The sequence below is a fragment of the Rattus norvegicus genome, chromosome 3, assembly GCF_021556685.1.
Source record: "Rattus norvegicus strain SHRSP/BbbUtx chromosome 3, alternate assembly SHRSP_T2T, whole genome shotgun sequence".
Lineage (NCBI taxonomy): Eukaryota > Metazoa > Chordata > Mammalia > Rodentia > Muridae > Rattus > Rattus norvegicus.
The window spans coordinates 106,577,473-106,602,785 of NC_141536.1; the positions used below are offsets into that span (position 1 = coordinate 106,577,473).

At 45.6% G+C, this 25,313-nt stretch overlaps 1 protein-coding gene across 1 annotated transcript in view; it reads right to left on the minus strand.

Annotated features, from left to right (window-relative positions):
• Positions 1-25,313, minus strand: part of Ehd4 (EH-domain containing 4) — a 63,794-nt gene that overhangs the window by 6,904 nt on the left and 31,577 nt on the right. The window contains exons 4-5 of the mRNA NM_139324.2: positions 7,123-7,535; positions 414-578 (exon numbers count right to left, since the gene is read on the minus strand). Of these exons, the coding sequence (NP_647540.1) occupies positions 414-578; positions 7,123-7,535 (578 nt within the window). The remainder of the gene's footprint in view (positions 1-413; positions 579-7,122; positions 7,536-25,313) is intronic.

The following is a 25,313-nucleotide window of genomic DNA, read 5'->3' on the forward strand; positions in this document are numbered from 1 at the left end:
AAAGAAAAAAATTGAGGCCAAGTTTGAATGGTGATTTACATACAGCTCTAGACTTTAGCTTCTTTTGACTATTGGGTTCATATTCCCACAGGACAGTGACTCCTGGGCTAGACAGCCCTACCCCACATAGGCATGCCATACATTCTTCAATATTCCTTGACCCACAGGACCCTAACGAGCTCCCACTCGGCAACTGCGGAATCATTCTCCTTGTAGACATACTTTGGGAACCCACATCTCTACTAGACATGAGGCGACAAACAGCTGACATGGCTGCAGGCACCTGAGTTTACATCATGTGCTCTATAGAGAAAGGGACTGCGAGCCTGTGCAGATGTAACCACCTAGGCAACGTGGGAAGGAATTGTAGATCCTACAACTTTCTTGTGACCCTGTTATAGATCTCCCAGTACCTGCATGGCCTTGACCTCAGGGAAGTCCCCTGCAGAAATCTGGTATTCTCGCTGCAGCTGAACATAGATTTCTGGAAGTCTGAAGATAAGTTCTCGCTTCTTATTTTCTTTTCCAAACATACTGGGCATTTCCTTCTTCAGGTAGCTGATGATGTAGGCGTGGACCTGAGGGGATATGTCAGGTGAGCACATCATCCTTTAGAGAAGAGACAAATGAGACCCCATTCCATGTAGAACTTTGGTTCCTCAACCACAACAGAAGGTGAGGAGCCAGGATATAGGAGCCAGGAGCCTAAGGGCGGCTGGAATGTACTTCCAGAACTCCAGAGTGGCCTGCACCAGGTAATCTGAGAGCTCTTAAGGAGTAGCCAGAGGGAGCAGATATGCTGAGACTACATAGGGAGGATAAGCAGAGAGAAGCCCGACATTAAAGGCTGGGTAAGGGGGAAGGCCCAGAAAGACACTGGGAGGCAGGATGTGACAGATAAGGTATATGAGATGACAGGGCAAGAGAAGAGGTGACGTCTGAGTTAGATCTGTGAAGATCAGTAGGAGATACAGTGAGTACAGCGGGAGAGGGTGCTAACAAGCTGGGTGAGTATTTGGGTTGGTGTGCACATGATCCAGAGGTGGGAGGTGGGCTGCGTCCAGACCTTGCTCAGCAGACATTAGGAGCCACTGGAGGATTCATGGTGAGGCTTTGCTGACCTAATGCTTGAACAAATGGCCCTCCAGGGTCAGAGAAGACAGAATAATGGTGGACAGTATGACACTTGACCGAGAACCAGGTGGTGGGAGGTAAAGCTGCACAGAGACCGTCCTAGGGATTGTGTCTCCAAGTTGATCCCAAGAAAGGGCAGCGGACTGTACCCGCTTGTGTAGTGGTCCTGGTGTCTGGGCAGGAAGTGCAGACCTCTAGTAGAAACAATCTCCACAGTGACTAACCAGAAAATGAAGAGAAAGTTTCACCTGTGGCCTGCAGGCACCAGGAGGTTAAAGTGGAGTTTGACAGTGAGTGGTTCATGTACACAGGAAGAGTGCTCTGTGAACAACCAAGTAAGAATGATCACTGGGCATGCCTCAATGGGCAGAATGCTGACGTCTTCACAGGTGGCACTAAGTGGCTTCTGTATGAGACCAGTCGCCTGTGACCAGGCTGATGGAAACGCTCTCTCTGGGGAGGAAACCCAGATACATGAAAGGAAAGGTCTCCAACCCCCTAAGGGAGCGCAATCTCCGCAGCAGAGGACTGGCCTGTCACTCCCTTCCCTCAGTTGTGCTCATTACAAAAGTTTTCTTTACAGAATTTCAAATCTACAGAGTAATTCCGATGCCAAATAAATAACTAAGATAGTAAAGGATAAAAGTAAAACCCTGAGCAGTGACTTACACAATAACTGCATAGAATGGAAAATGCTACTAAGGAAAACAGACTTCTCTAGACTCTTAGAGAAGGAGGAAATTGGAGAGAGTGAGTAGATATGCGCCACTGCTTGGCTGAGAGCCTTTGGTGTGTGTGCACACTGGGTGGGGCCAAGAGGATTCCAACAGCAGGGCAAGTACATGCAGTGTACACAGGCCACCTGAAGATGTACACATGTTGGGCTGTATGACTATGGCTTAGGGACCAGCTTCTTAAACAGTGGCTGCTTAACTGAATGTTGGGGCTACTTAAAAGAAAACTGGCAACAATTAAAGCTTTCTGAATGCACAATCAGAAATTAACTCACAATCAAGCTTGTAATAAATCTGAGGTACTTCTCACTTGCCCCTGTAGTACTGTGTGACTACATGGCGACTTTGGTTCTGAACACACACACGTGTACTTTGCATATGCATGATGTCACACCACACACTGACAACAAACTATCTGAAGTATCTCTGCTCAGATTGTTTGTGAACTTACGGTAATAATTTTTTTCAGTTAATTATGGGAATGGTAATTCACCTTTGTAATCTCGGCCCTTAAAGCACTGAGACAGGACCGCCATAGGTTGAGGCCAGCCTGAGCTACACAGTATGTTCCAGGTCAGTCTAAGTTACCGAGTGAGACCTATTTCTCACCTGCTTCTGCTAAAAAAAGTTCAATAATAAACCAGAGACCCAAAAGATAATTTTTTAGGTGAAAATATGTGAGACTGAGAGACGCAGCCAAGTCCTGTTGAACAAGGGCTTGTTATTCAGACTGTAGCTGGTACCAATAACACATGGGATTCTAACAGGCTGAAGGAGGATTTGGGGGGCCTTTAGAGGCATCTGAGGTCAGCCTTCAGAGAAACAGGTTTCCATATATGGTCGTGAGCACTGACATCCACAAAGCCCAGCAGGGAGGGAGCTATTTTTAAAGCCTTGCAGTGGATAAGCATTTATGGGCTCATCACCACACACCACACAGGGACGCTCACACACTTCGACGTGTATCAATCTGATAAGCTACAGAATGCCTAACTTCTCCAAAAAGGAATTTGACAGTGCAGACAGGAAAGCCAGGCCCTGAGTGTTACATGTGACTAAGAGGAGGCCACACCTTTGGAGAGTAAAGTAAATTCCACAGAACTGTAGTGACCCTGAGAGTCACTGAGCTCTCCTCGTCCTCACCCGCTCCTTCCTCAAAAGCTGCTTTCTTCTCTTGTTGAGTGAGAATTTCCAAACGAGCTGGGGGCCTTTCCTAACCCTGTGCAGGATGGGGGTCTAACCATGAACTTGACTCACTTTTGGCTTTGCTCATCTATCCCGTACAGAAGTCTGAGATCTGCACATGTTTATACATGAATAAAACTAAATTTATTTCCCAAACCTGTATTTGGGGTTCCTAAGATAGCTTACTCTGAAGACCCATGCAGTAAGCTCTGCCTGCATCTCTGAGCAAACAGACTTCTGGCAGGCTGCCTCCCCACCTGATGAAAGGTGAGGACAGAAGGCTCACCCAGACCACGTGAGGATCTGTTCCTTTGAAGACAGTATTGACAACATACAAATAGAAAAACAGCAAAATTACCTAACTTCTAGGCTTTTTGTTTGTATTATTAAAATCGCACATCACTGTAAGTGAATAAAATAAAAACATGAGCCTCAGACCCCCAAAGAAGCCGGGAGAAGAGCATAGGCATCATCGGAGGATGTGTAGATTTACTAATACCTTGATTTTGGACTTCTGGTTTGTAGACTATGAGAGAATTTATTTATGTCACTCAGCCTACAGTAAAGCAGCCACAGGGCACTTACGCATGCTATCTGATCCAGCATTTTCCTACCCCTTAGTCTGACCCCTGTGTACAGACTTTTTTCTTCTTTTCCCCCATGCTAGGGACAGAAGCCAGGGCCTTGAGGACACTAGGGGACTGTTCTCCTGCTGAGCTTCATCCCCAGCCTGCCCCTGGCCTCTTTAAGAACAGAGCACCCACTGCATGTGCTATGTAAGGGCTAAGGTCACTGTGTACAGTTCTGCTTCTTCTCCAGCCCAGGCAGTTTCCTGTCCCGATGCTCAGCTGGGATTGCGACATGTCACGTGCAAACGGCCCTGTGGAGCTGGTGATGGAAGAAGCTGTGCCTCAAACATTTTCCTCTGAAAAGGAACAAGCCAGACACTATTCTTAGGAAGAAAAGAATATGCTATTTCTTTTCCCATAAGTAAGCTCAGCAAGTTTGACTATCCGCCCCTACATCTGCACAAGGTTTTCATTATTCAGTGTCAGAACACAGAGGCATTTTGTGCCTCACTAATCTAGGCCATGCTGGTCTGCTCTGAGGGCCAAATGCTCAGGAATGACAGGGGGCCACTACAGGCTGTGGTACTTGGCATTTCACCCAGCTCCATATTCATATTCATATTTATTCTCATACTCTCTCTCCCTTCCCTCCCTCCCTTCCTCCTTCCTCTTCCTCTTTCTCTTCCTTTCCTTTTGTTTTTTCAAGACAGGGTTTCTCTGTGTAGCCCTGGCTGTCCTGGGACTTGCTTTATAGACCAGCCTGGCCTTGAACTCAGAGATCTGCTTGCCTCTGCCTCCTAAGTGCTGGGATCAAAGGGGTGCTCCACCACACCCCATTCTTTCCCTTTTATGACTGAATACAGCTGCACCTGCAGTCACTACCCTTCAGTACTGACTGGCAAATTTTAAATGTCCATGGATACTAAATTCCATGAAATTTGCAGTCCACAGGAGCTACTAGCTTTGGCTAGAAAATAATTTAGGTGAGCTTGGTGTGTGGTGGCAGTGGTGGTGCATGCCTTTAATCCCATAACCTGGGAGGCAGGTAAATCTCTTAAGTTCCCGGCCAGCCTGGTCTAAAGAGCAAGTTCTAGGATAGTCAGGGCTATCAGAGATAGTCAGAGAAATCTTGTCTTGAAAAACAAACAAACACAATAGCAAAGAGATAACTTAGACTTTATATGCTCTGAAGGTTAAATGCATTTGTAATAGTTGGAAAAGAGAAATACCATGTGCCAAAGGGTCACTGAACAGATAAAGCCAGACAGACCTTCTACCACCAGTCCAGGGTAGTGGGCTTTATTTTATTTTATTTTATTTTTTGGTTCTTTTTTTCGGAGCTGGGGACCGAACCCAGGGCCTTGTGCTTCCTAGGTAAGCGCTCTACCACTGAGCTAAATCCCCAGCCCCGGTAGTGGGCTTTTTAGGAGAGAGGCAGGTAAGTGGCTTCACAAACTAGTTAGAGCAATGCCTTGCAGGACTGGAACAATGTGGCTTAGAATTCTGAAGGAAGTAGCTTATACCAGGAAGAAAGGACATGTGACTCACAGCACCCTGTCCTCGGATTAGTTTGGTGACATAGGGAGGAAGTGTATGCATGCCCTGGGGTGTAAGCAAGGGAATCAGGAGCTTGTGGTACATGTGCATGGGGCAGTGGAAGCTAGAGGCAGGTCTCTTAGGAGTGTGCACACTTGGCAAGAGAAGAAAGATAGCTCTGAGGAGAAATGAGGTGCTGGAAGGCGTGTGGCCCTCTGGAGAGCCATTCCTGTTTCCCTTAGAGAGGCATCTAGGCATCATCCGCCGAGTGCCATATGTGCAAGTACCCATTCCTTCCTCAGTACAGTTCCTCACGCTGTAACAAGGGTGCTCTGAGCCTCCCCCTCCACAGACCAACTTTTCAGCTCTGGCCTGGGCATGCCATGTCTGTGACCATTAAATGAACCAAGGCTGTACTAGACTCCAGAAGGCTGTCACAGTGTAACCAGGCCTGACCAGAAGTCAGGATGCAGGGGGTGACTTCCTTCCCTTGACTTTTTTTTTGTTTTGTTTTACACTAGAAGACCAAGAGAAGGGGAGTTGGCTCTACTTCCTGACTAAGCTCCAGTAGACATGGAACAGTCTGTGTCCTGGTGCAAGCCAGGTGATGGGCCCAGGCAGAAAGCTAGACTTAACAGCTGGGAGACTGGGTTTAGTCCTAGCTTCTATACTAATAGGCTAGGGGAGTCTGGAGAAATTACTTATCTTACCTTGTCTCTGAAAAATTAGGGAGTCAGTTTGTCCTCTGGATCTCAGACGCAGCTGATCATAAGGATACCTGAGAAGTCTACTTCCTCATATGTCTACACATACACAACCAAGATCAATAGCTATGGGGGAGGGCCTGGAAATTTCATTGGTTAAAACCCTTGGCTACTTCTGATGATCAACCAGGTCAGACCCCATACTGTCTAACAGCCCTGAGGATGCTTCCAGAAGTAGAGCACAATTGTATGAAACATACACACACTTTCTAAAGAACTCCTTACCTCTATACTCTTAGGAGTGGTCTGCTTTTCTTTCTTCAGAGACATTGCAGTATTGACTCTGCCACCTCTGGGGGTCAGCAGACCACCACTTACTTATATACTCACACATACATATCATGGGTACATATTCCAGGGTCTGCCAGGAGGCTCAGTTATGAGGCCGAGGTGCCTTTGTTATAAGGGCTTACAGTGAGTTACGAGCATGGGCATAGGCAGAATGAGGCTGGATGGATCTGGCCTGCTTCCCCCCACCCCCAACTTCTAGGTAGTTCTGGTTCTACCCTTAAATACAGTGTCTAGCGGTGACCTCTTAGGATCCCACTGGCTCTGGCAATGCCACCTCTTCTATACTGGGTCAGTTGAGATCTCGTCATCCTACCACAATGCTACCATGACAGCTCCCTTGTATCTACTGCACTGGCTGATCCTACCCTGTGCCCAGACGCTGTGCTCAGTGCTGTGTCACACAGAATCACACAAGCACTGCTTGTGAAAGGCTCTTGTTGGCTCCAGGTTTCAGATTCAAAACCAGGCTTCAAAGTCTCAGTCCCTGCCTGAGACTACAGACTGGGACAGAGCATGATCCTGATCCCAAGGCTATGTTCCTCTGCTTTTTTTAGTTTAGTTTGTTTGTTTACAGGGAGGGTTTCAGTACAGCCCTGGTTATTCTCAAACTCATAGAGGTCCCCCTGCCTTTGTCTCTTGAATGTTGGGGTTAAAGGTACAGCAAGATTATAGTGGTATTTGTTTGCTTGTTTGTTTTGGACAAGGTCTCACTGTGTAGTCCTGGCTGGCCTAGAACTCCTATGAAGACAAAGCTGGCCTTGAAACTCAAAGATCCACCAGCTTCTGCTGCCCAAGTGCTGAGATTAAGGTGTCCACCAATCACATCCCCTCCTCTGACGTCCATCCTTACAAGAGCTAGCAGAGTAATGCAATACCAACCCAGTGCCCGGTCTGTCATTTCATGCTTACTTTGGCCAACCTTGCTCGCTTGATGAGGTCATTGAGTTTGCGCACTGCAGCCTTCTGGGGCAGGCTCTGGATGTCTCTGAAGAGGTCCTGTGCTTCAGCCTCAAAGAGCCGGCGGTTGTCTGTATTCTGCAGAGGCTGTGCCCAAAAGGAGCCAATGTAGACTCGAAGTACTTCGGGTGTGTTGATGACCTTACCCAGAGACCACATGAGGGCCCCATAGACTCGCATCAGCTGCTGTGTGTCCACTTGGTCAGCCTTGTTCAGTACCACTCGGATTTTGTCATCCTGGCCCCGGAAGGCTTTGATCGCCTCTGAGAACTCATCTGAGATGTCCAATTTGTGAGCATCAAAGAGCAGGATGATCCTGTCAACCCTCTCGGCAAACCACTGTAAGACCTGGCAGAAGTCATACCCTGGGTGGAGGAAAGTGTCTGTTAGTGTGCTGACCACTTTGGGGGATGGTATAAGTATGGGAAAGCTCCAGTAAAGAGGGCTGAATCTGAGGCAGCAGAGCCTATGACCTGAAAATCATTTCACGTGAGGTGCCCTGGGCTAGATGTATATTGTCAAAACTGGGGACCTAGCACCCTTCCTAGGAAAGGAACAGAATGGGGTCTCTGGTCAGTCTGATGAAGCATCCCGTTTGGGCAAATTCACTTAACACTCACGACTCTGACTTTACCCAGCACAGGTCTTTGGATAGGTGACAGAACTGACCTCTAGTCCTGATACTGAAGACCACGGGCTACAGGCCTGCTCTTTGGACAAGTCTCACTTTTCAGAAAACATCTGAGATGAAGAAGGAAGAAGCTTGGTGGCTACCTGCAGTTTCCAGGGTGTCTGGTAAGCGTGGGAATAGAGGACGGTCTTTTAGTCCAAGTTTATAAAGTGTTGAGGAGGTCAAGGGCTGTCTGGGAAAAGTTGTGATTGATATTTATCATGTGGACTATTTATAGCTTAAGTGTGTTTATAAACTATTTTTAAAATATGTCATACAGAATATGGTCATTGCCAATTTCTTTTTTAAAATGGTCAGGGCCACAACAAATTCCACTGAGTGTATTTGGCCACCTACCAATGTGTTCCAAATCAAGACTGTCAGCCATCTCATCCAAGGAAGTGTGTTCCCAAGAGAGGCACACAGGGAGGCCAGCACCAAAGGCTATTTTGACCTCAGGCTGCTCAGCTGCAGAGTGACAGTCTCATTTAGCCCACTAGCTAAGCACTCACCTCCCCTGCTGCCTTCCTAGCCTGTTTTCCTTGTTCCCTTCCATTTCTAGTAGTTTCAAACTCAAAGTCTAGAGAATAATACAATGCTCCCATGTAATTTAACACGGTGCCCTGCTTACTGTAGATGCTTTTAAAAGCCAAGCTTGGTTTATTTAGATAACAAACACCAGACAGCAAAAAGAATTAACTAGATCTCCACCTATCGACACAGGCGAATCTTTGCAGCAGCAGCAGTAGCGGCAGCAACCTTTGTGGGTAGGTTGCTAGAGAGATGGCTCAGTAGCTAAGAGCACTGGCTGCTCTTCCAGGGGACCTGGCTTGGTTCCTAGCATTCACATGTCATCTAATAACTGCCTAAAACTCCAGTTCTAGGATATCTGACATCCTCCTCTGGCTTCCATGGGCACTTCATATGGTGCACAGACTTACATACAAGAAACCACTCAGATATATACATCAAAAATTATTTAAACAAAACTTAAAAAGAAAAACCCTACCCTTCATAAACATGGAAGTGTTGGGCAGAAATTAGTTTCAGAGATGAATATAATGTCAGACATGGTGTGTCATATGCAAGATCCTACCACTTAAGAGGTGGAGGCAGGAGGATTGCTACAAATTTGAGGCGAGCCTAAGTTACAGAGTTACCTTTATCCCGATAGATAGATCAATCGATCGATAGATACATACAAATAAACAACAAAAAGATGAATATAAAATGATAATATTCATATAAGATGTTAAAAACTAGGCAGTGCTCAGCATCCTATGGATATAAACTGCAGCAAAAGCCCGGTGTCAGTGTCAAGGTAAGATGCTGACTGAAGATGGAGTAGGTCTAAGGCAGATGAGGAAGTCACTCAGGGAGAATGATCTCTAAGGAAGAAAGAAGAGGCTTGTGGACTAAAGTTCTCACCCCTTTGAAAGCCAGTGTTAGTGAGCAGACACATATACGAGCAAACTAGAGCTAGTAAGGGCTTTGTTTTGTTTGGTTGGTTTTGAAATAGGGCTCACTTACACCCCTGGGTGGCCTTGAACTCACAGAAATCTGCCTGCTTCTGCCTCCAAAGTGCTGGGTGGGATTAGTGTGGCTGGGAATGTAGCTCAGTTGGTGGAATGCTGGTCTAGTATGCGTGACACTCTGGTCCCACCCTAACCTGTACAAAGCAGGTGCACTGTTATACCCCTGGGAGGGAGAAGCAAGATCACAAGTGCAAGATCACCCGTGGCTACATATCTAGTTCCAGGCCAGCCAGGGATACACTAATGCCCATTTCAAACAAAACAAAATACAACACACACAAAACAAAACCCCAAACCTAACTGAGACACATGGAAGCCCTCCTATGTCCCTCCATGGCCTTTCCTCCCTTCTCCCCACTTGGTACTTATGCCGATGGGCACTGCAGAGATTCCTAATTCTTTAGTGTAGCTGGCTTTAGAACTCCTGATTCCTTAGGGACAAAGAGGGCAGAAGTGGTGCACAGAATATAGGCCAGACTTTATTCTCATTTCTTCAACAACCAATTTAGATTAGAGCAAAAGCCAAGACTTGTTGACTGGGTCACATAGTATGTAAAGACAGAATCAAGATTTTCCTCTGAGTTTTGTTACTCAAAGGCCAAGCAAACTGCCTCATAAGCTAACAAGTACAATGGTTACCTGGACTAGTTAGTACACCAGACAGCCTCAAACCACAGGCCATGGTAGCTAAGCCTCAGCACATAAACATGTGCCCTTCAGGCGCTAGGAGGATGGCTGGGACCCCCTGACAGAAGGACCTACCTGGTGACTGCTCTTAGGAGGGTAAGAGACTCATCCCCTGGTCCCACTTGATGTCCCTGTGACTATGATGAGATCTTTGAAGACTCAGAGATATTCAGAGAAAATGCTGTGAGCAGCAGTGCCCTAAGAGGATGAGTCACTTTTTGATGAACTCCCTTTCTGCTCGAATGGGAGGGTCCTCCATGGGCCACAGGTGTCCCTTTTCTTTGTAGGCTGGACACAAGTAAGTGATTTAGACTTGGACACTGTTATCTTTCTACTGGAGTGGGGGAATAAACGGTGTGACACTAGGAGGAAAATGTACTCATAAAGGTGTTCACAGCCGTTTCCCGAGACTAGCTTTCCAACGTTCCCATTGGTTCTGTGACTGACCTGACCGGTTCTCCATCTGTGAGTCACAACCCTTTCACAGTGGTCTACTAAGACAGATTTACATTGCGAATCATAACAACAGAATTACAGTTATGACATAATAGCAAAATAATTTTATGGTTGGGGATCACCACAACATGAGGAACAGTATTAAAGGGTCACAGCATTGGCAAAGTTGGGAACCACTGTTTTAAAAGTTCCTTTTCTGCTCAAAGTCACCAGAACCCACTTCTTTAATTTGCTGCCAGAAACCATAACTGATAAGCCATTTCCTCCCACACTTTAATACTTTTGACCATATCTCACTGTCTGTGCCAAAGGAAGCTTGTCATCCCTGTAGATAAGCTGAAAGGGCAGTATTGCTCATGCTGGCATAGCTGTGTAGACACAGTGGCTCTTCCTCTCAGGTCGCCTTGGTTGACTGCTTGGCTGGGACATAACGTGTTAAACTATGGCTTAAATTAAAAGTTATAGACAGTAAGATCCTGGGCTGGGGGTGTAGCTGAGGGGAGGCACATTAAAGAGAGAGCAATGAGGAGCTTCCAGTGCTATGGTGAGATTCCACTATTGGGAACAGAGCTGCTTTGCAAGTTCACTCCAGTGAAGCCATTATACATCTCTGAAGGAATGGCCTCCTGCTTGTATTTTCTCTTTTTGAAGTAGCAATGAAAATCAAGAAGTACAGGGAGGTGCAGCTGTAATTTTGTATCAGTGAACAGGTCAAAGGACTGCTTGTCACATACCAGGTGACACAATCAAGAGCAGACATCACTGAACATCTCAGAGAGTACGGGGTTATCAAAAGTGGAAAAGGTTGGTTTGCTCAATTGCCCGATATACCATAATTATTTTTACCTTTTTAGTCATTTTGTAAGATTCTAATTCACTGGCATTTAATATGCTTCTACTGTACAACCACCATTACTTTCCATTTCCTAGACTTTTTCATCCTCCCAATTAAAACTCTAAACCTCTGACATAACAATTCTCTATTCTCTCTGTGGGGAACGGGAAGCTCTGACTGACTGAAGTCCTGAGAGGATATGTGCTACTGACATAAGCTGGCCACGTCAAAGACTGCGGAGCTCAGACCCACAGTGGCATGGCAAGGCCTTCCCCTTGGGGTGAGGTCCAGAGGCCTAGCAAGGCCTCCCTTAGATGAGAGAAGTACAAGTATTGACAGCATGTTAAGAATAAGTCATCACGTCCCCTCCCACCCAATGTCTGTGGCCTGAAGACTGCTCCTACAGAGAATGTTCCTGCTGGGGTTAGCTAATCTCATTCGCTCAATGCAGCCATATGCCATGAACCCTGTCTCTCTGTTTACCTGTATGCCATAACCCCATTTCCTTCTTCCGCTCTATACAATAACCCCACTTCTCTGTTCAATTGCATAACGCACTAGGCTTCCAGGGTGCTGCAGTTTCTCCAGCTAAGAGTCCAGACCACCTAGTTTTCTGTCTGTCTCTGTCTGTGTCTGTCTTTTCTTCACTCACTCACTATCTCTGTCAGGTCTATTCCTAGAGCCATCTGGATGTGGAATCTCTCATCTTCTCAGTTTCTGTGTACAGTTTCTCCTTTCTACTGTAGTGCTGCACTTGAATCAATCATACAATGCTGGGTTTACCTGGCACTATCATACATCATCCAGGTTATAGCAAATGTGAGTGTGTGTGTGTGTGTGCGCGCGCGCACGTGCGTATGCACATGTGTGTGCCTATGAGCTTGTGTGGAGGCAAGAGGAAGATATAAAGTGCCTTGCATGCTTGAACACCTTTTGCTTTAGTCCCCTAGGACAATACATAATAATATTCAGTTTCTCACTAAACCTTATTTTATTTTAGTTCCCAAATCTCATATAGTCCTGACTGGCCTGGAACTCACAGAGATCTGCCTGTCTCTGTTCCAAGAGTAGAACTAAAGGCACGTGCCACAATACATGGCTCTAAAGATTTTTATGTGTGTCTGTATGAGCCATACATGTGCAGGTTCCTATGGAGGCCAGAGGATGGTGTCAGGTCCCTTGGAGCTGGAGTTCAGGCTGTCGTGAGCTACCCAAGGTAGGTGCTGGAATGCAGAACTCAGGCCCCCTAGAAGAGCAGTGTGTGCTCTTAACTGCTGCGCCATCTCTCCAGTGCCCCTCTTCAGCTATAAATTCGTTAACCACAGGGACCACCTTCTTCATAGCTGCACATACTGTAGGCAGTGGGCAGTATGGGTTTAGACACACAGGCGTCTTGAATCTAATCCTGCCTTCATCGTAGTAGTTGTGTAGCTTTGCCCAAGTCACCTATCTTTGTTGCCTTGTTTGTAAAATGGAGCCCACAGCATTACCCACATACATTTCAGGGCCTCGGTCTTAACATATGAGGAATTTAGAATCATCTTAGCACCTAGAAAACTGCCCAAAATGTTATCTACTGGTCAGAGTAAAGAAATAAAATTTGGTATCTAGTGTTTGAGCACAGTGAGGCCACAGTAAATGTTTATCAAAAGATGCCTGGCTAGGGTGAAGTACAGTCTAGATTCAGGATGAGAGGCTGTTTCTAAGGGACTTTCTAAAACTCAGGTTTCTAGCTTTGTCTAGCCCCAAACTGGAACAATCCAGCTGTCTCTTGAAAGGCTTGTAAGGAGGGATGCAGGCAACCCGGGTCACTGCTGACACCTGAAGTGGAGTGAAGAAGCCAGTTACTACAGGGGATAGATATACTGAGCAGTTTATCTACATGGAATCCTAACAAGCAAGGTTAGGTGCCACGTCAGTGTTGTCCACAGCAGGGGTGGGGCTGGACTGATCCCTGAGTGACTGCAACAAAGAGAGGTCTCCTAGGGGATGAAGGTGGCTACATGTGTGCACGGATTTGTCACAGCTCTCCAATCTGCACGGTTATAAGAGATGCTCTTTAATACACATGAGCATGCACATATGAACACATGTGTGGAGGATGCAGGAACGGCATAGCAGCACCTTCCTTTGGTGCTCAAGTTGGTTTCTGAACATTCACTTAATTGTTTTTAGACTTATTTTGGGTGTGTGGGTGCTCAGGCTGCATGCACCTATGTGCATCATGCGCATTCCTGGTGCCCATGCAGATGAGATCCTCCTGGAACTGGTGTGACAGAGAGTGGTGACTCCCAGTGTGGGTGCTGGGAACCGAGTGTGGGTCCGCTGTAAGACTGCAACTGTACTCTTCATCACTGAGCCACCTCTCCAGCCAAATCATAAACATTCCAACTCTTTGAGACCCTCCAGTAGAACTTATTGGTATGAAACAAGAATGAGATATAATCAGCCCAGCTTTAAGGCTTTGGGAGTTGGAAAGGGTTTGGGAGTTGGAAAGGGTATGTGCCCTTCAGAAGATTCCAGTTTGGCATTCCTGGCTCCTTGTTCCAGGAACAAAGGGAGGGTCAGGAAGGAAGGGGCCTGCCCATCCAATCAGGGGCTTCCTGTCATGGTGTCTGTGGAAACTATGGTCTTCATTTGGGCCAAAGAAAGACTTGCCAGGAAATGGCAGCTAGGGTTCGAAGTTGCTCCCTGGCTTGGGTAAATTATGAAGTGGGGGACCTGAGGAAGCAAATTTGGTTATTTTTAATAAGGGGGGGAACTTAAATTTCTCCCCAGAGCCAAATTTCTAATTACAAAACTTTTAAACAACTCGTGTGTGTCAATAAAAGGATGTAAAACAATGGAGGACAATCAGGACAAGGCCAGATTCTCCCTGCCTGGGACCTCATGTGGCCTTGGGGTGGCCTTCAGTCTCTGCTCAACCTTTCCTCTTTGTAAAGGAACCCTACCTCCTAGAGTTGGCAGCTCTAGTTCCTGTTGGGCCCTAACACTACCCCAGAACTTCTGTGTTGGTTTGTTAGTGTGATGCCAAGATCTCCTGGGCCTCCTGGTCACCCCTCTATCTCTAGCTGGTGAGTGTCCATTAGATATAGGCACTGAGAATACTGGTCATGCTCTCTCCCACCCAAACTACCCTGGTCCAGGTTCCCTCCTCTCCAATTATCCTCAACCCCTAAAGTATTCCTAACTCCTCAAAACTGTGAGTTTTGAAACCCCACAAAACCCTGAGCACTCTGAGGACAACGTTTCCAGAGCAGTCTCCATGACTAGCCTGTGCCTCACCACTGGGTCTTTTCTAGTAGACTCCTACTGAACCCCACCTCTCCACCCTATAAAGCACCTGGGGCTCTCTGTAGTGTGTTGGAGGTACCTGTCCTTTCTAGTCTCCATACCTTTGCCTGTACTTTCCTTCTGCCTACATTGACTGGCCTGTTTTCCATCTGACCACCCACAGGCCCTCCCTCCATACAGCACAATGGGACTCCCTCCTGCATCCTCCCTTATAGGTCTGTTCTCTGCTTCAGGCTTGGGAGTGCCTCCTGGCCCAGGTACTCACTAGTGTACACCATAGCAAGCTGGAGAGCAGGCAAGGCCTTAACCATGTTTGTTACTCAAGCCCACTGCAGTTGCTTCACACCATCTAAGTCAAGTTCCCTTTGACATGCCTTTCCTTTTGCAGACTACTTAGTCTGTAGTGGTGTGTTTATTTGGTGATCAGAAGATGTAAATTCAAGGCTGGAGGGATGACTTAGTGGTTAATAGCACTTGTTCTCTTCCAGAGGACATGTCTTTTATTCTTCTTTTTTAAATCTTTATTAACTTGAGTATTTCTTATTTACATTTCAATTGTATTCCCCTTCCCGGTTTCTGGGCCAACATCCCCCTAACCCAACATCCCCCTAACCCCTCCTCCTCCCCTTCTATATGGGCTTCCCCTCCCCATCCTTCCCCCATTACCTCCCTCCCCCCCAACAATCACGTTCACTGGGGGGGTTCAGTCTTGGCAGGACCAAGGGCTTCCCCTTCCACTGGTGCTCTTACTAAGCTATTCATTGCTACCTATGAGGTTGGAGCCCAGGGTCAGTCCATGTATAGTCTTTGGGTAGTGGCTTAGTCCCTGGGTGTCTTTTATTCTTTTTTTTTTTTTTTTTTGGTTCTTTTTTTCGGAGCTGGGGATCGAACCCAGGGCCTTGCGCTTCCTAGGTAAGCGCTCTACCACTGAGCTAAATCCCCAGCCCCGGGTGTCTTTTATTCTTAACACCCACAATGTACAGCTCCCCTCCCCTTTCTGCCCAACACTACAGACCCAGGATCTACTATTGAACATAAGAGGTGTTTAACAAATATATCTTATTTCTCAAAAAACGTAAAAATGGAACTATCAAATGATCTGCTAATCCAATTTCTGAGTATTTAGAGGAAAGACCTGAAATTGAGACAGATAGATTGTACTTCTGTGTTAAATGTAGTATTATTTTTGAACCAAGCTGTGGAACACAAGTGCCGATGCATGGGTGAATATATGAGGAGGATGTGGTATATTCTTAATGCAGAGTTATCAATCAGCTTTGTAGCATGTGGCAATGTGACAACATGGATGGATTAGGAACATTATGATAAATGAAATAAGACTGTAGACGAATGCATATGCTATGTGATCCTACTATGAGATATTGAAACAGTCAAACTCACAGACTCATAGAGGGGAATGGTAGCTGCTAGGGCCTGAGTAAGAGGGGCCAACAGGCAGAGTGACTCAGCTATGCCAGATGAATGAGTCCTAGAGATTGGTTCAACTCCACAGCACCCAGAATTAATTCCACACTGGATGTAAACATTTGGTAAGAGGGGCTAGTAAGATGGTTCAGTGTGTAAAGTCACTTGTCACCAGGCCTGACAATTTGGGTTTGATCCCTGGAATCTATTTGGTGGAAGAGAGAACTAATTCTTATGTTTTTGTCTTCTGACTTCCACATTCATGCTGTGGTCTGTATGCAAGTCACCACCACTCAGACATACAAATACTTTTGTTTGTTTTCACTAGATGTGGGTGGGAGATGGAAAGAAAATTATAAGGAGACTAGATTGCCTGTCTCTTACCACAATAAAACAAAAAACAAAATAAAATACATTTGGTTTGGCCAAATGGGTTGATTTGAACAAGTATCAGTTTTTGGCAATTTAAAAAAAATAAAGTCACTTAAATAGTTCTTTAAAAAAGAGGCTATTTCTAACTACAGGAAGTATATACCATCTAAAAATAAGCATCAACTATCTGGGTCCACTCAGGCATCCTAACCATATTTTAAAAAGAGGCACTTGAGTACACAATAACAGACACTTTGTTAGACTTTTGTGGGGAGTCTTTGCATTGTTTCCAGGCTGAGTTTACTTTACAACTAGCAAAATATTTTTCTGAACATTTCATTGTTGTTGAGAGCAAAATGACAGCTAAAAATACGCAATGGATGCACATGTTTACCAGTTCTCGCTCCATTCCTGCCTGAGAGCTTCCTGGAGAATCCTCTCAGCAGTCCCTGTCACACTCCCACAGGCTGCTCTCATTTCCCCTGACCTACAGACAGGAATGGCCTAGAGAGGTCATCTCTGGTCCCCAGAGTACACAGCACTTTCACAGAGCACCAGGAGCCAAACCCAGGTATTCTAGCCCCAGCATCTGTGCCTTTTCCCGGTGTGTAGCACCAGAGGGATGCTGGGAGGTGAAACTTTACTGAGGGTGCTGTTCCTTTGCTTCTGTAGTGTTTTCAGTAGGGGAAGGATTCAATTTCCAGCGCTTTTCAGACATAGGCTGCACTGGTGTACCTTCCGCCACCCTCGAGGAAGCAGCACCCTGCAGCTCTGCAGCCCTGCCCCCACTCCAGGCAGATGACAGGTGGCTCTGTTCCATTTTCCTCTCTGCACAGTGTTAGGGTGAGGGTGGTGCTGAGGGGTAGTGATTCTGCACTGACACTGAACCCTAGTTTCAGTAGGACTTAGGGAGCACACACGCTGTGGTAAATAACTGTCGGCACAGAGGGGCCCCTGAAAAGAGTTATTTTGTGGAGGTTCAATGTGAGTTTTCCTCAAAGATCTCAGTGGGTAGTGGTTATCTCTTGGGGAACACAACTAGCTAGAATAAGATCCCTGAGCTCAGGAGCAGTCCCTGCCTCAGCACATGTGGCCTGAAGGGAATTTGGCTAAAATTTAGATTCAAACCAGGTCCAGTTAAGTTCGGTCCTGGGCTTCCTGCTGTTTACCTTGTTTTCCTTCCCATCCTTCTCCCTCTGGGATTCTGTCCAGAATCCTGTAAATCAGATTGTCTATGCATGCTTCCTTGTAAAATAAACAAGCCAACCTCATAGCCTGTCCTTCTGTCCTGTGTGAGGAGACAAGAGACCAGAGAAAGTTATATCAAAACTAACATATCAAGGCTGGTGATATACTCGGAACCCACATGGTGGAAGGAGAAAATGGACCCCCAAAGGTTGTCTTCTGACCTTCACACAAGTGCCATGCCCAGTGGGCCCACAGAATGCACAATCAGAATAAATAAAGCTAAAACAATCAACACATAAAAGAAGCCAGTCAGCAGAGAAAGACTAGGACCACTGGCTTACCTGGGCTTTATGTAACAACGAAGCATGTGTTAAAAAAGCCTCTATACACAAATATGGGAGAAACAGGTGCTATTTAAATGTCCTATAAAGGTCATGGAGGTTAAACTTTAAGACTTTACACCCTCTGAGAATACTTTCCATTTCTTCAAAAACTGTCTCTGTTCTTATTTCTAACCAGTCCTTTCTTCCTGGGAACAGAGCCTGGAATTGTTTACCCCTTGCTCCCAGATAGTAGCTGAACTGAGGAAGATCGTGAGGATAATGGCAGAGAAGACTTGTGGGAGCATGTGCAGACTTCACCTCACTGGGTCAGTCCATCAGCAGTGAACAGGGGAAGGTTCTAGGTGAGTCCTAGCCCACTAAATTCCACTGCTTCTCGTAGTGTGACCAAATGAAAGGGAAAATCGTTTCCTATCTTCCTTCCATCTCCGATTGAAAATCACCCAAGAAGCAGCCACATAAAGAGGGCTGGGGAAAGGCAGGATGCCATCTGACACGGAGGCCCTTTTCTAGAGAGGGAAGTTGTTGAGGACCTACCAACAACACACACAAGTCTTGTCACTTGTCCCAGCTAACTATTGCCTGTTGCCAGGCCTCAGTTTTCACATCTACAAGATAAGTCTGTTGATCACCAAGGAATCTTTTGAATCTTAAGGATTCTAGCTGTTTATATGGTTCTGGACAGGAGGCTATGAAAAGCCAAATGCTTGGGAAACACAGTTCAGCTTCTTAGCATCGATTGAAAACAGACATCCAGTAGTTACAGGATCAGCTTAATAGGTAGGCTACAGGGGCAGTCTCATTTTCCATTTCTCATTTTTTGGGGTTTGTGTACATCAGACAAGAAAATCTTAAACAATGCATCTATAAATCAGAAAGAGTCAGCTTGGCAAGCATTACCTAAATTTTCTTAAGGCAAAATGCCAATATCATCAGGCTCCACCCAAGTGTGATAAGGCCAAACACTGACAAATAAGGCTTTGACCTTGATAATAAATCTTGTCATTCCCTGGTTCAGAGGGGCAAAAAGACAATTCTTCAAACCATAGTTTTCTGAAGAGAAATGGTATACCAAGGTGATGGGCTCAAGAAAGGGCTTGAAAACAACTCCTGACTCCAAGAACCCAAGCTCACCCTGCCCTTACTTTGACTCACCCAGCACTGCCTAAGTGTTCTGAGTGTGGGACAGCAGCCAGACATGACGGCTAGCTCTGGCAACTAAGTTATGGCTTGCCAAACCATTACTCAGAGATTTTCTGAGTTTAAGTTACAAATGGAAAGACAGATCCAATCAGCAGAGACCATGTGAGTCTACAATGGGCTCTTAAAAAAAAGACTCCCTTACTTTACCAAGAACAATCCATATATTATAGCTATAGTTACCAACAGCACTTCAAATAGTCAAATAGAGCCTGTGTTGTGGTGCCAGGACAGGCATATCTCGAGAAGTTTAAGGTCAGCCTGGTTATACAGTGAGGCCATGTTTCAAAACAGAAATGAAATGAAAAAAAATGGAAAAAAAACAAACCCAAGAGGTGTTTGGATCCAGGTGAAATGTGTGAGATGGGAATTTCTCCAGGAAGCTGCCATGGTACAAGTGAGGAATATTACCAGGTAGAGAAAAAGGACCATGGGAGAAAAACCTAGAATTGTGACACGAACTAGGCTGTCACACCTCTTTCCTGACCACTTGTGGCAGGCCTCCCAATTCTAGCCTTGCTGTACTCTCTGGCTTTCCCTAGTCTACTATGAATACAAATATCCGATTTACTCATTCTGTTGTTTTGTTTTTTTTCCCTTCTGTTCCCTGAAGAACACTGAGAACCTGGGTCTAACCATAGCTCTATATAATAAGCAGTGGCCACCATGCCCACTATTTACCATGCTTTAAGCTAAGTGACATATACAGGTTCCCTCCTTCATCACCAACTCTGGGATCTGAGCTCAGGTTGGTCTCTTCCACATCCTTGGTGAGCTTGCTGCATCACAGGACCTGCACCGCAGGTGCCTGAACAACAGCCCTGCTATCCTCAGCTCTTCCACACCCACAGGCTTCTGGATGGCAGAGGAGCCTACAGACGTGACATGAACTCTGAAGTCAATCCTTCTCTGTGCTTCAAGGCTACTGAAAATAGCTAACATTTACAGAGCACCTGTGTATTCACTCGGACTATCCCATAAAGTTTTTTTCCTATTCTGTGGAAGGGACAAGGAGGCTTGAAGCAGCAGAGTATCTTCCCAGTGTGTGGCAGCGACTGGGAAGTGGAAAGATGCTACAGGAAGCATTTCTCAGTGTGCTGCTTCTCTCCAATCTAGCACTCTGCATTTGTAGTCATCCCACTCCCCGGGACGAGCACAGAGACTATTATGGAAGGTTTTTGGTTTTCCACATGCAACAGTAGGATTGAGACATTCTGAAAAGGCCCCATTACACTAGGGAGGCTATCAAACATCTGAAAGTACTGATATGAGAAATCCGTATTTAAATTCATTAGAGGTTGTAAGAACCCTTCCTTGAGAGTGCTTAAGAGCACTCCACATGGAATGACAGGACAGGTAGAGGACAGATGATTCATACCACGACTCCTTTCCCCTGGTCACCTGGTGACCTCTGCAGGGTAGGATGACCTTTGCTCTCATTGGAGGTTTTCCCCTGAGAGATACAGGTTAGCCTCAGAGCCTAGTGCAGTGCTATCCCAGGCAGCCTTTTCCTAGAGAAAGAAGCGGCTCCAGGGGATAGAGCTCTAAGTCTAGGAGAGCCATCAAACTTGCCAGCATCTTATCCTTTCATCTGTTTGGGGTGAAAGGGTTAGAGGGGTCTGACTCAGAAGTAGTAGCCTAATGCTGCTCCCAAATCCTCAAAGTGGCACTCTTTTATGTCAGAATCCCTGAGAAGCTGACTCTGGTCACCACTAGGTTCCTTGAACTGGGTACCAGGAGGCAGTGGCAACTGTGTCTTAGCCTGGAATTCATCACTTCAGTGTGCCATGCGTTGCTTACGGCAAAAATTAGGGAGCAGAAAGGACAGGACTGGATACAAGAAGACATAGAGACATTGGGTATGAAGCAAAGAGAAACACAATCAACAACAGAAATTGACCAGTAGTCTGCAGGAAAAAATGTCTGGATGTTCATATGCAATTCTGAGTAAACAAGAGGTTTAAAAGATATCCTTTTAATGGCTTCCCACTATTCCCAAAGCAAAATCTATGTGCTTCTTCTCTAGGCCTTTGGCACACACCTGTAGACCCTCCTGGCCTCCTCGTCCACTATTCTTGGCTACGTAACAGTGCACCAAGTGCTCAGAGCCAATGCAGCATCTTCTCCTGCAGAGCCTTTCTCAACTCTGTCAAGCAAATTCTCTATTCTTTTTTGTTGGTTCTAGTGACCAAATCAAAAGCATACCAGGCAAATACTTTACCTGTAAGTATCATACATCCCTGGCCTTACCTGCCATTCTATATGTCCAGCCTATATGTCTCCTCAGAGACCACCCTTGCCTAGACAACTATAGTAGGAATACCACTCGATATGGTATACCAAGACTCCCTTTTTAATCTTCTGTTTCAACTTAAATTTGGTCTGTATTTTGGCTCATTCTTGACCTCCACAGTATTTTTTGTATAAAGTCAGTCTTACTACTGTGAAATCTAAAGCAACAGGCATGCACTGAGCACCTGGCACAGTGCGGAACATGACAACCAATGTCGGAAGATCTCCTTCCCCTTCTTTCTACTGCCTCTGATAATGAGAACTGCAGGGTGGTAGCAGTTTTTCCAAAAATTGCCATAAAAATCTCTGAAAAAAAAAAGGATTTAGTTACTTTCTGGAGAGTGTTTAAGTTAGAGTTTTTATTGCTCTGATAAAAACCCATGACCAAAAGCAACTTGAGGAGGAAAGGGTTTATTTCAGCTCATAGTTTCACACCACAGTCCATTATCAAAGGAAGTCTGGGCAGAAACTCAAACAGGGCAGGAACCTGGAGGCAGGAGGTAATGTATAGGGCATGGAGTAGTACTGCTTTCTGGCTTGTTCTGCCTGCTTTCTTCAAAGTATCAAAGGGTACCACCTGCCAAAGGGTAGCATCATCTACAGTGAGATGGGCTCCTTCACCTTACAGGTAAATCTTACAAAGGGATTTCCTTAAATAAGATTCCTTCTTCCCAGATGACCCTAGCTTGTGTCAAGCTGACAACTACACTGTCCCGGTCTGTGTATAAGTCTTACAGTTAGTTAGAGAACCAATTAGACTGGTGAACTACACTGTCCCGGTCTGTGTATAAGTCTTACAGTTAGTTAGAGAACCAATTAGACTGGTGAACTACACTGTCCCGGTCTGTGTATAAGTCTTACAGTTAGAGAACCAATGGGCAAGAGTCCCACTCGGCTTCTCTTTAGCTGGTTTGTTTAAGCAACCATAAGAGTTCATGGTTTAAACACACTCATTTTCTGTGGTAGTTTAGTTGACTAGCAGTTCTTAGTCGGGGCTGGGGTCCCTCATGAGATCAGATGGCAGCAGGGACTAGACTTATCTGACTGCTCAAGTAAGTGGCCTGGAGATATGTGGTGCCTTCATTCACGTGTGAGCCAAACCATCTGAGTGGCTGAGCCTGAGCCTCTCCAGGGAATGGGTGTGGGCCTTCCCACCCATAGCGCCTCGGGGCACAGCGTTGGCTTCTTCCAAGCAAACAGTCCAAGAGATCCAGGTGAAACCTGCAGGGTTTCCTATGGCTTAGACTAGGGACGTCAACATGAAATATCCCTTCTACTAAATTCTACTGGTCAAAAAGTGAGACTAAAGGGTCAGATCAACCAAATTCAAGGTGAGGAGACTGCACACAGATGTGAGTCTTGGAGGCATAGTTCAGGGTATGGTGGCGAGTGGAGGCATCAATGGAGAATAGCTCGTTGCACAGTTATGTTCAAATTGCTTAGCTTCTCTGTGCCTCAATTAGCCCTTCTCTTCTGTATAAGGGGACAACTGCTGCCACCCCAAAGAACTCAATGCTGCACTATGCAAGTATTAGCTCATGCTTATGAGGGTAAGAGGCATTTTTCAATTAATTTGTTTCCCAATATCTACAGAAACGTTTGTGAAATGTTTTAGGATTATCAGTTGTTTTCTTCATAAACTAAGAAAAAAATAGATTTTTTCCCCCAAATGAAAAGTCTAGGCTTTAAGTTTGGGGAAAAAAAGCAATCATTCCTCATGATCAATTATGCATTTAAAATGTTAGTAAAATCTCTGCCAGGCCTGGCAAGTGCTTTCTGAGTAACAGTGTGATGTGTTCACATTCAGATCAGAAGCAGCAATGCTAGTGCTGTGGAATTTCCCATGGCATTGGTGAAAAGGAGACACAAATGTGTTTGTCAGCAAACTTCTCCAAAGCAAACAGAAATCAGGATTTCCTGTTGGAGGCCTGAGTGGCAAATAATACCCAGCATTTCACAGCCCTAGCTGACTGGCCTTAGCCCAGCCAGAAAACAATCTGAGAATAAATCATGAGGGTCAGCCCCAGCCAAGGGGACTGACACTGTTCCCTTAATGCCAAAGCCAAAGTTAGAGGTCACTAAACTCAGCTCTGAACTTATGAATGGCTTCATGATCTGAGTATGCAGACACACATTCTACAGGGTCCTCTTTCACGATACCGCCCACTTCTCAATCCTCACCATCCAAGTAACCTGCAAGACAGTAATCACGTCTCCGGCCAGGTGTGTGCCCACTGGCTATTTACCCATGCTCCAGCACGCACATCACTCCCCCACCTCCCCAAAGCCCTCAGTTCCCACACTTTAGTTCCCACCCTCTCTTTGTAGTCTAGAAGAGATAACAGTAAGGACATCCCGGTCATTGTGCCTTGCCTATACTCCAGACAGATGCTGTGGTAAGAGCTTCATATCAACATCTCCCTTTGTCTTCACCCAGGTCTGTCTATAATAACTGAGCTTGTCTATTTATCCTGTTGCTAGGTAAAGAGAGTCCTGTAGATAGACTAATAGGTCAATTGACTACAACTTGAGTCCCCAAATGAACTCTCACATCTACAGGTGAAAGTTCAGTAGCTCCTCAAAGATTAACTATTAGTCAGGCCATCTTGTGGTACACTCCTTTAATCCCAGCACTTGAGGGGGAAGAGTTGGGTGGATTTCTGTAAACTGGTAGGTTAGCAAGTTATAGGGCAACTAAAACTACATACATTTTAAAAAGTTTTTTGCCAACTTGATATGAACGAGGGTCATCTGGGAGGAGGAAACCTAGGTTGAGAGGAATAGCCCATCAGAGCGGCCAGTGGACAATCCCAGAGGGCATGCTCTTGAATGTGGCAGGACCCAGTGTACTGTGAGTGATGCCAGCCCTGGTTATTTGGACCTGGGTTAATTTAAAGGTAGGTTAAACAGAGGACTGCTCACTGGCCTCTGCATCAACTCCTGCCTAGAGCTCCTACCTTGACATCCCTTGATAAACTGTTACTGGAACATGTAACCCTTTCCTCCCTAAGCTGATTTTGGTCACATTCTTCATCACAGCAATAGAAAGCAAACTTAGACATGCATAGTGCTGATTTCAGGAACTTCAATCCTTGATTGAACCAAAGAAAATAATTTGATTTTGCATTTATATTGATTATTATAAAAATAATCTCAGAACAAAATGAGTATGTAGCATTTTAAATCAACAAATGAATATATGACATTTGAACATTTTCAAATAATTTCTTTTGATTTTATTTATATGTTTGCACACATGTATACAGGTACCTGCAGAGGCCACAAGAGGGTGTCAGATCCCCTGGAGCTGGAAATACAGGCAGTTGTGAGTTGCTGGGAACCAAACTTTAGACTATCCTCTAAACACTATGTGGGATAGATCTGATTAATGTGGATAGCCAAAATGTGTAGTCTTGACCTGACTCAACTCTGCAGGACCAGCTCCTTCTCGGAACTTAGATCTTGGCTAAATGGTTATCTTCATAGATACTTGTACAATCCCAAGTATAGCCAGCCCACCTCACTGGCTCCTCATCAAACATGTCTCCTATCACCTCCTCAGTACTCAATGCCTACTCATATCAATGAATAATTTACCTGTTACTTTTGTCTGTCTCACTGTAACACAAAATCCACCAGGGCATGACTGTGTCCAGTGTGTTTTCTCAGTTAAGTATCTGCTGAGTGAACCCTGTAGTGAGCGTGTACTCCTACACCCACCGTCCTGCACTACACCATGCACATGCACTACACCTGAGGTCAGCTGGGCCCAAGCTTCACGAACAGCAAGCAGCACGGAAGCCTAGGTAATGGCTGTGGTTGCAGCACCTTGCTCCGGGCCTTTTTGT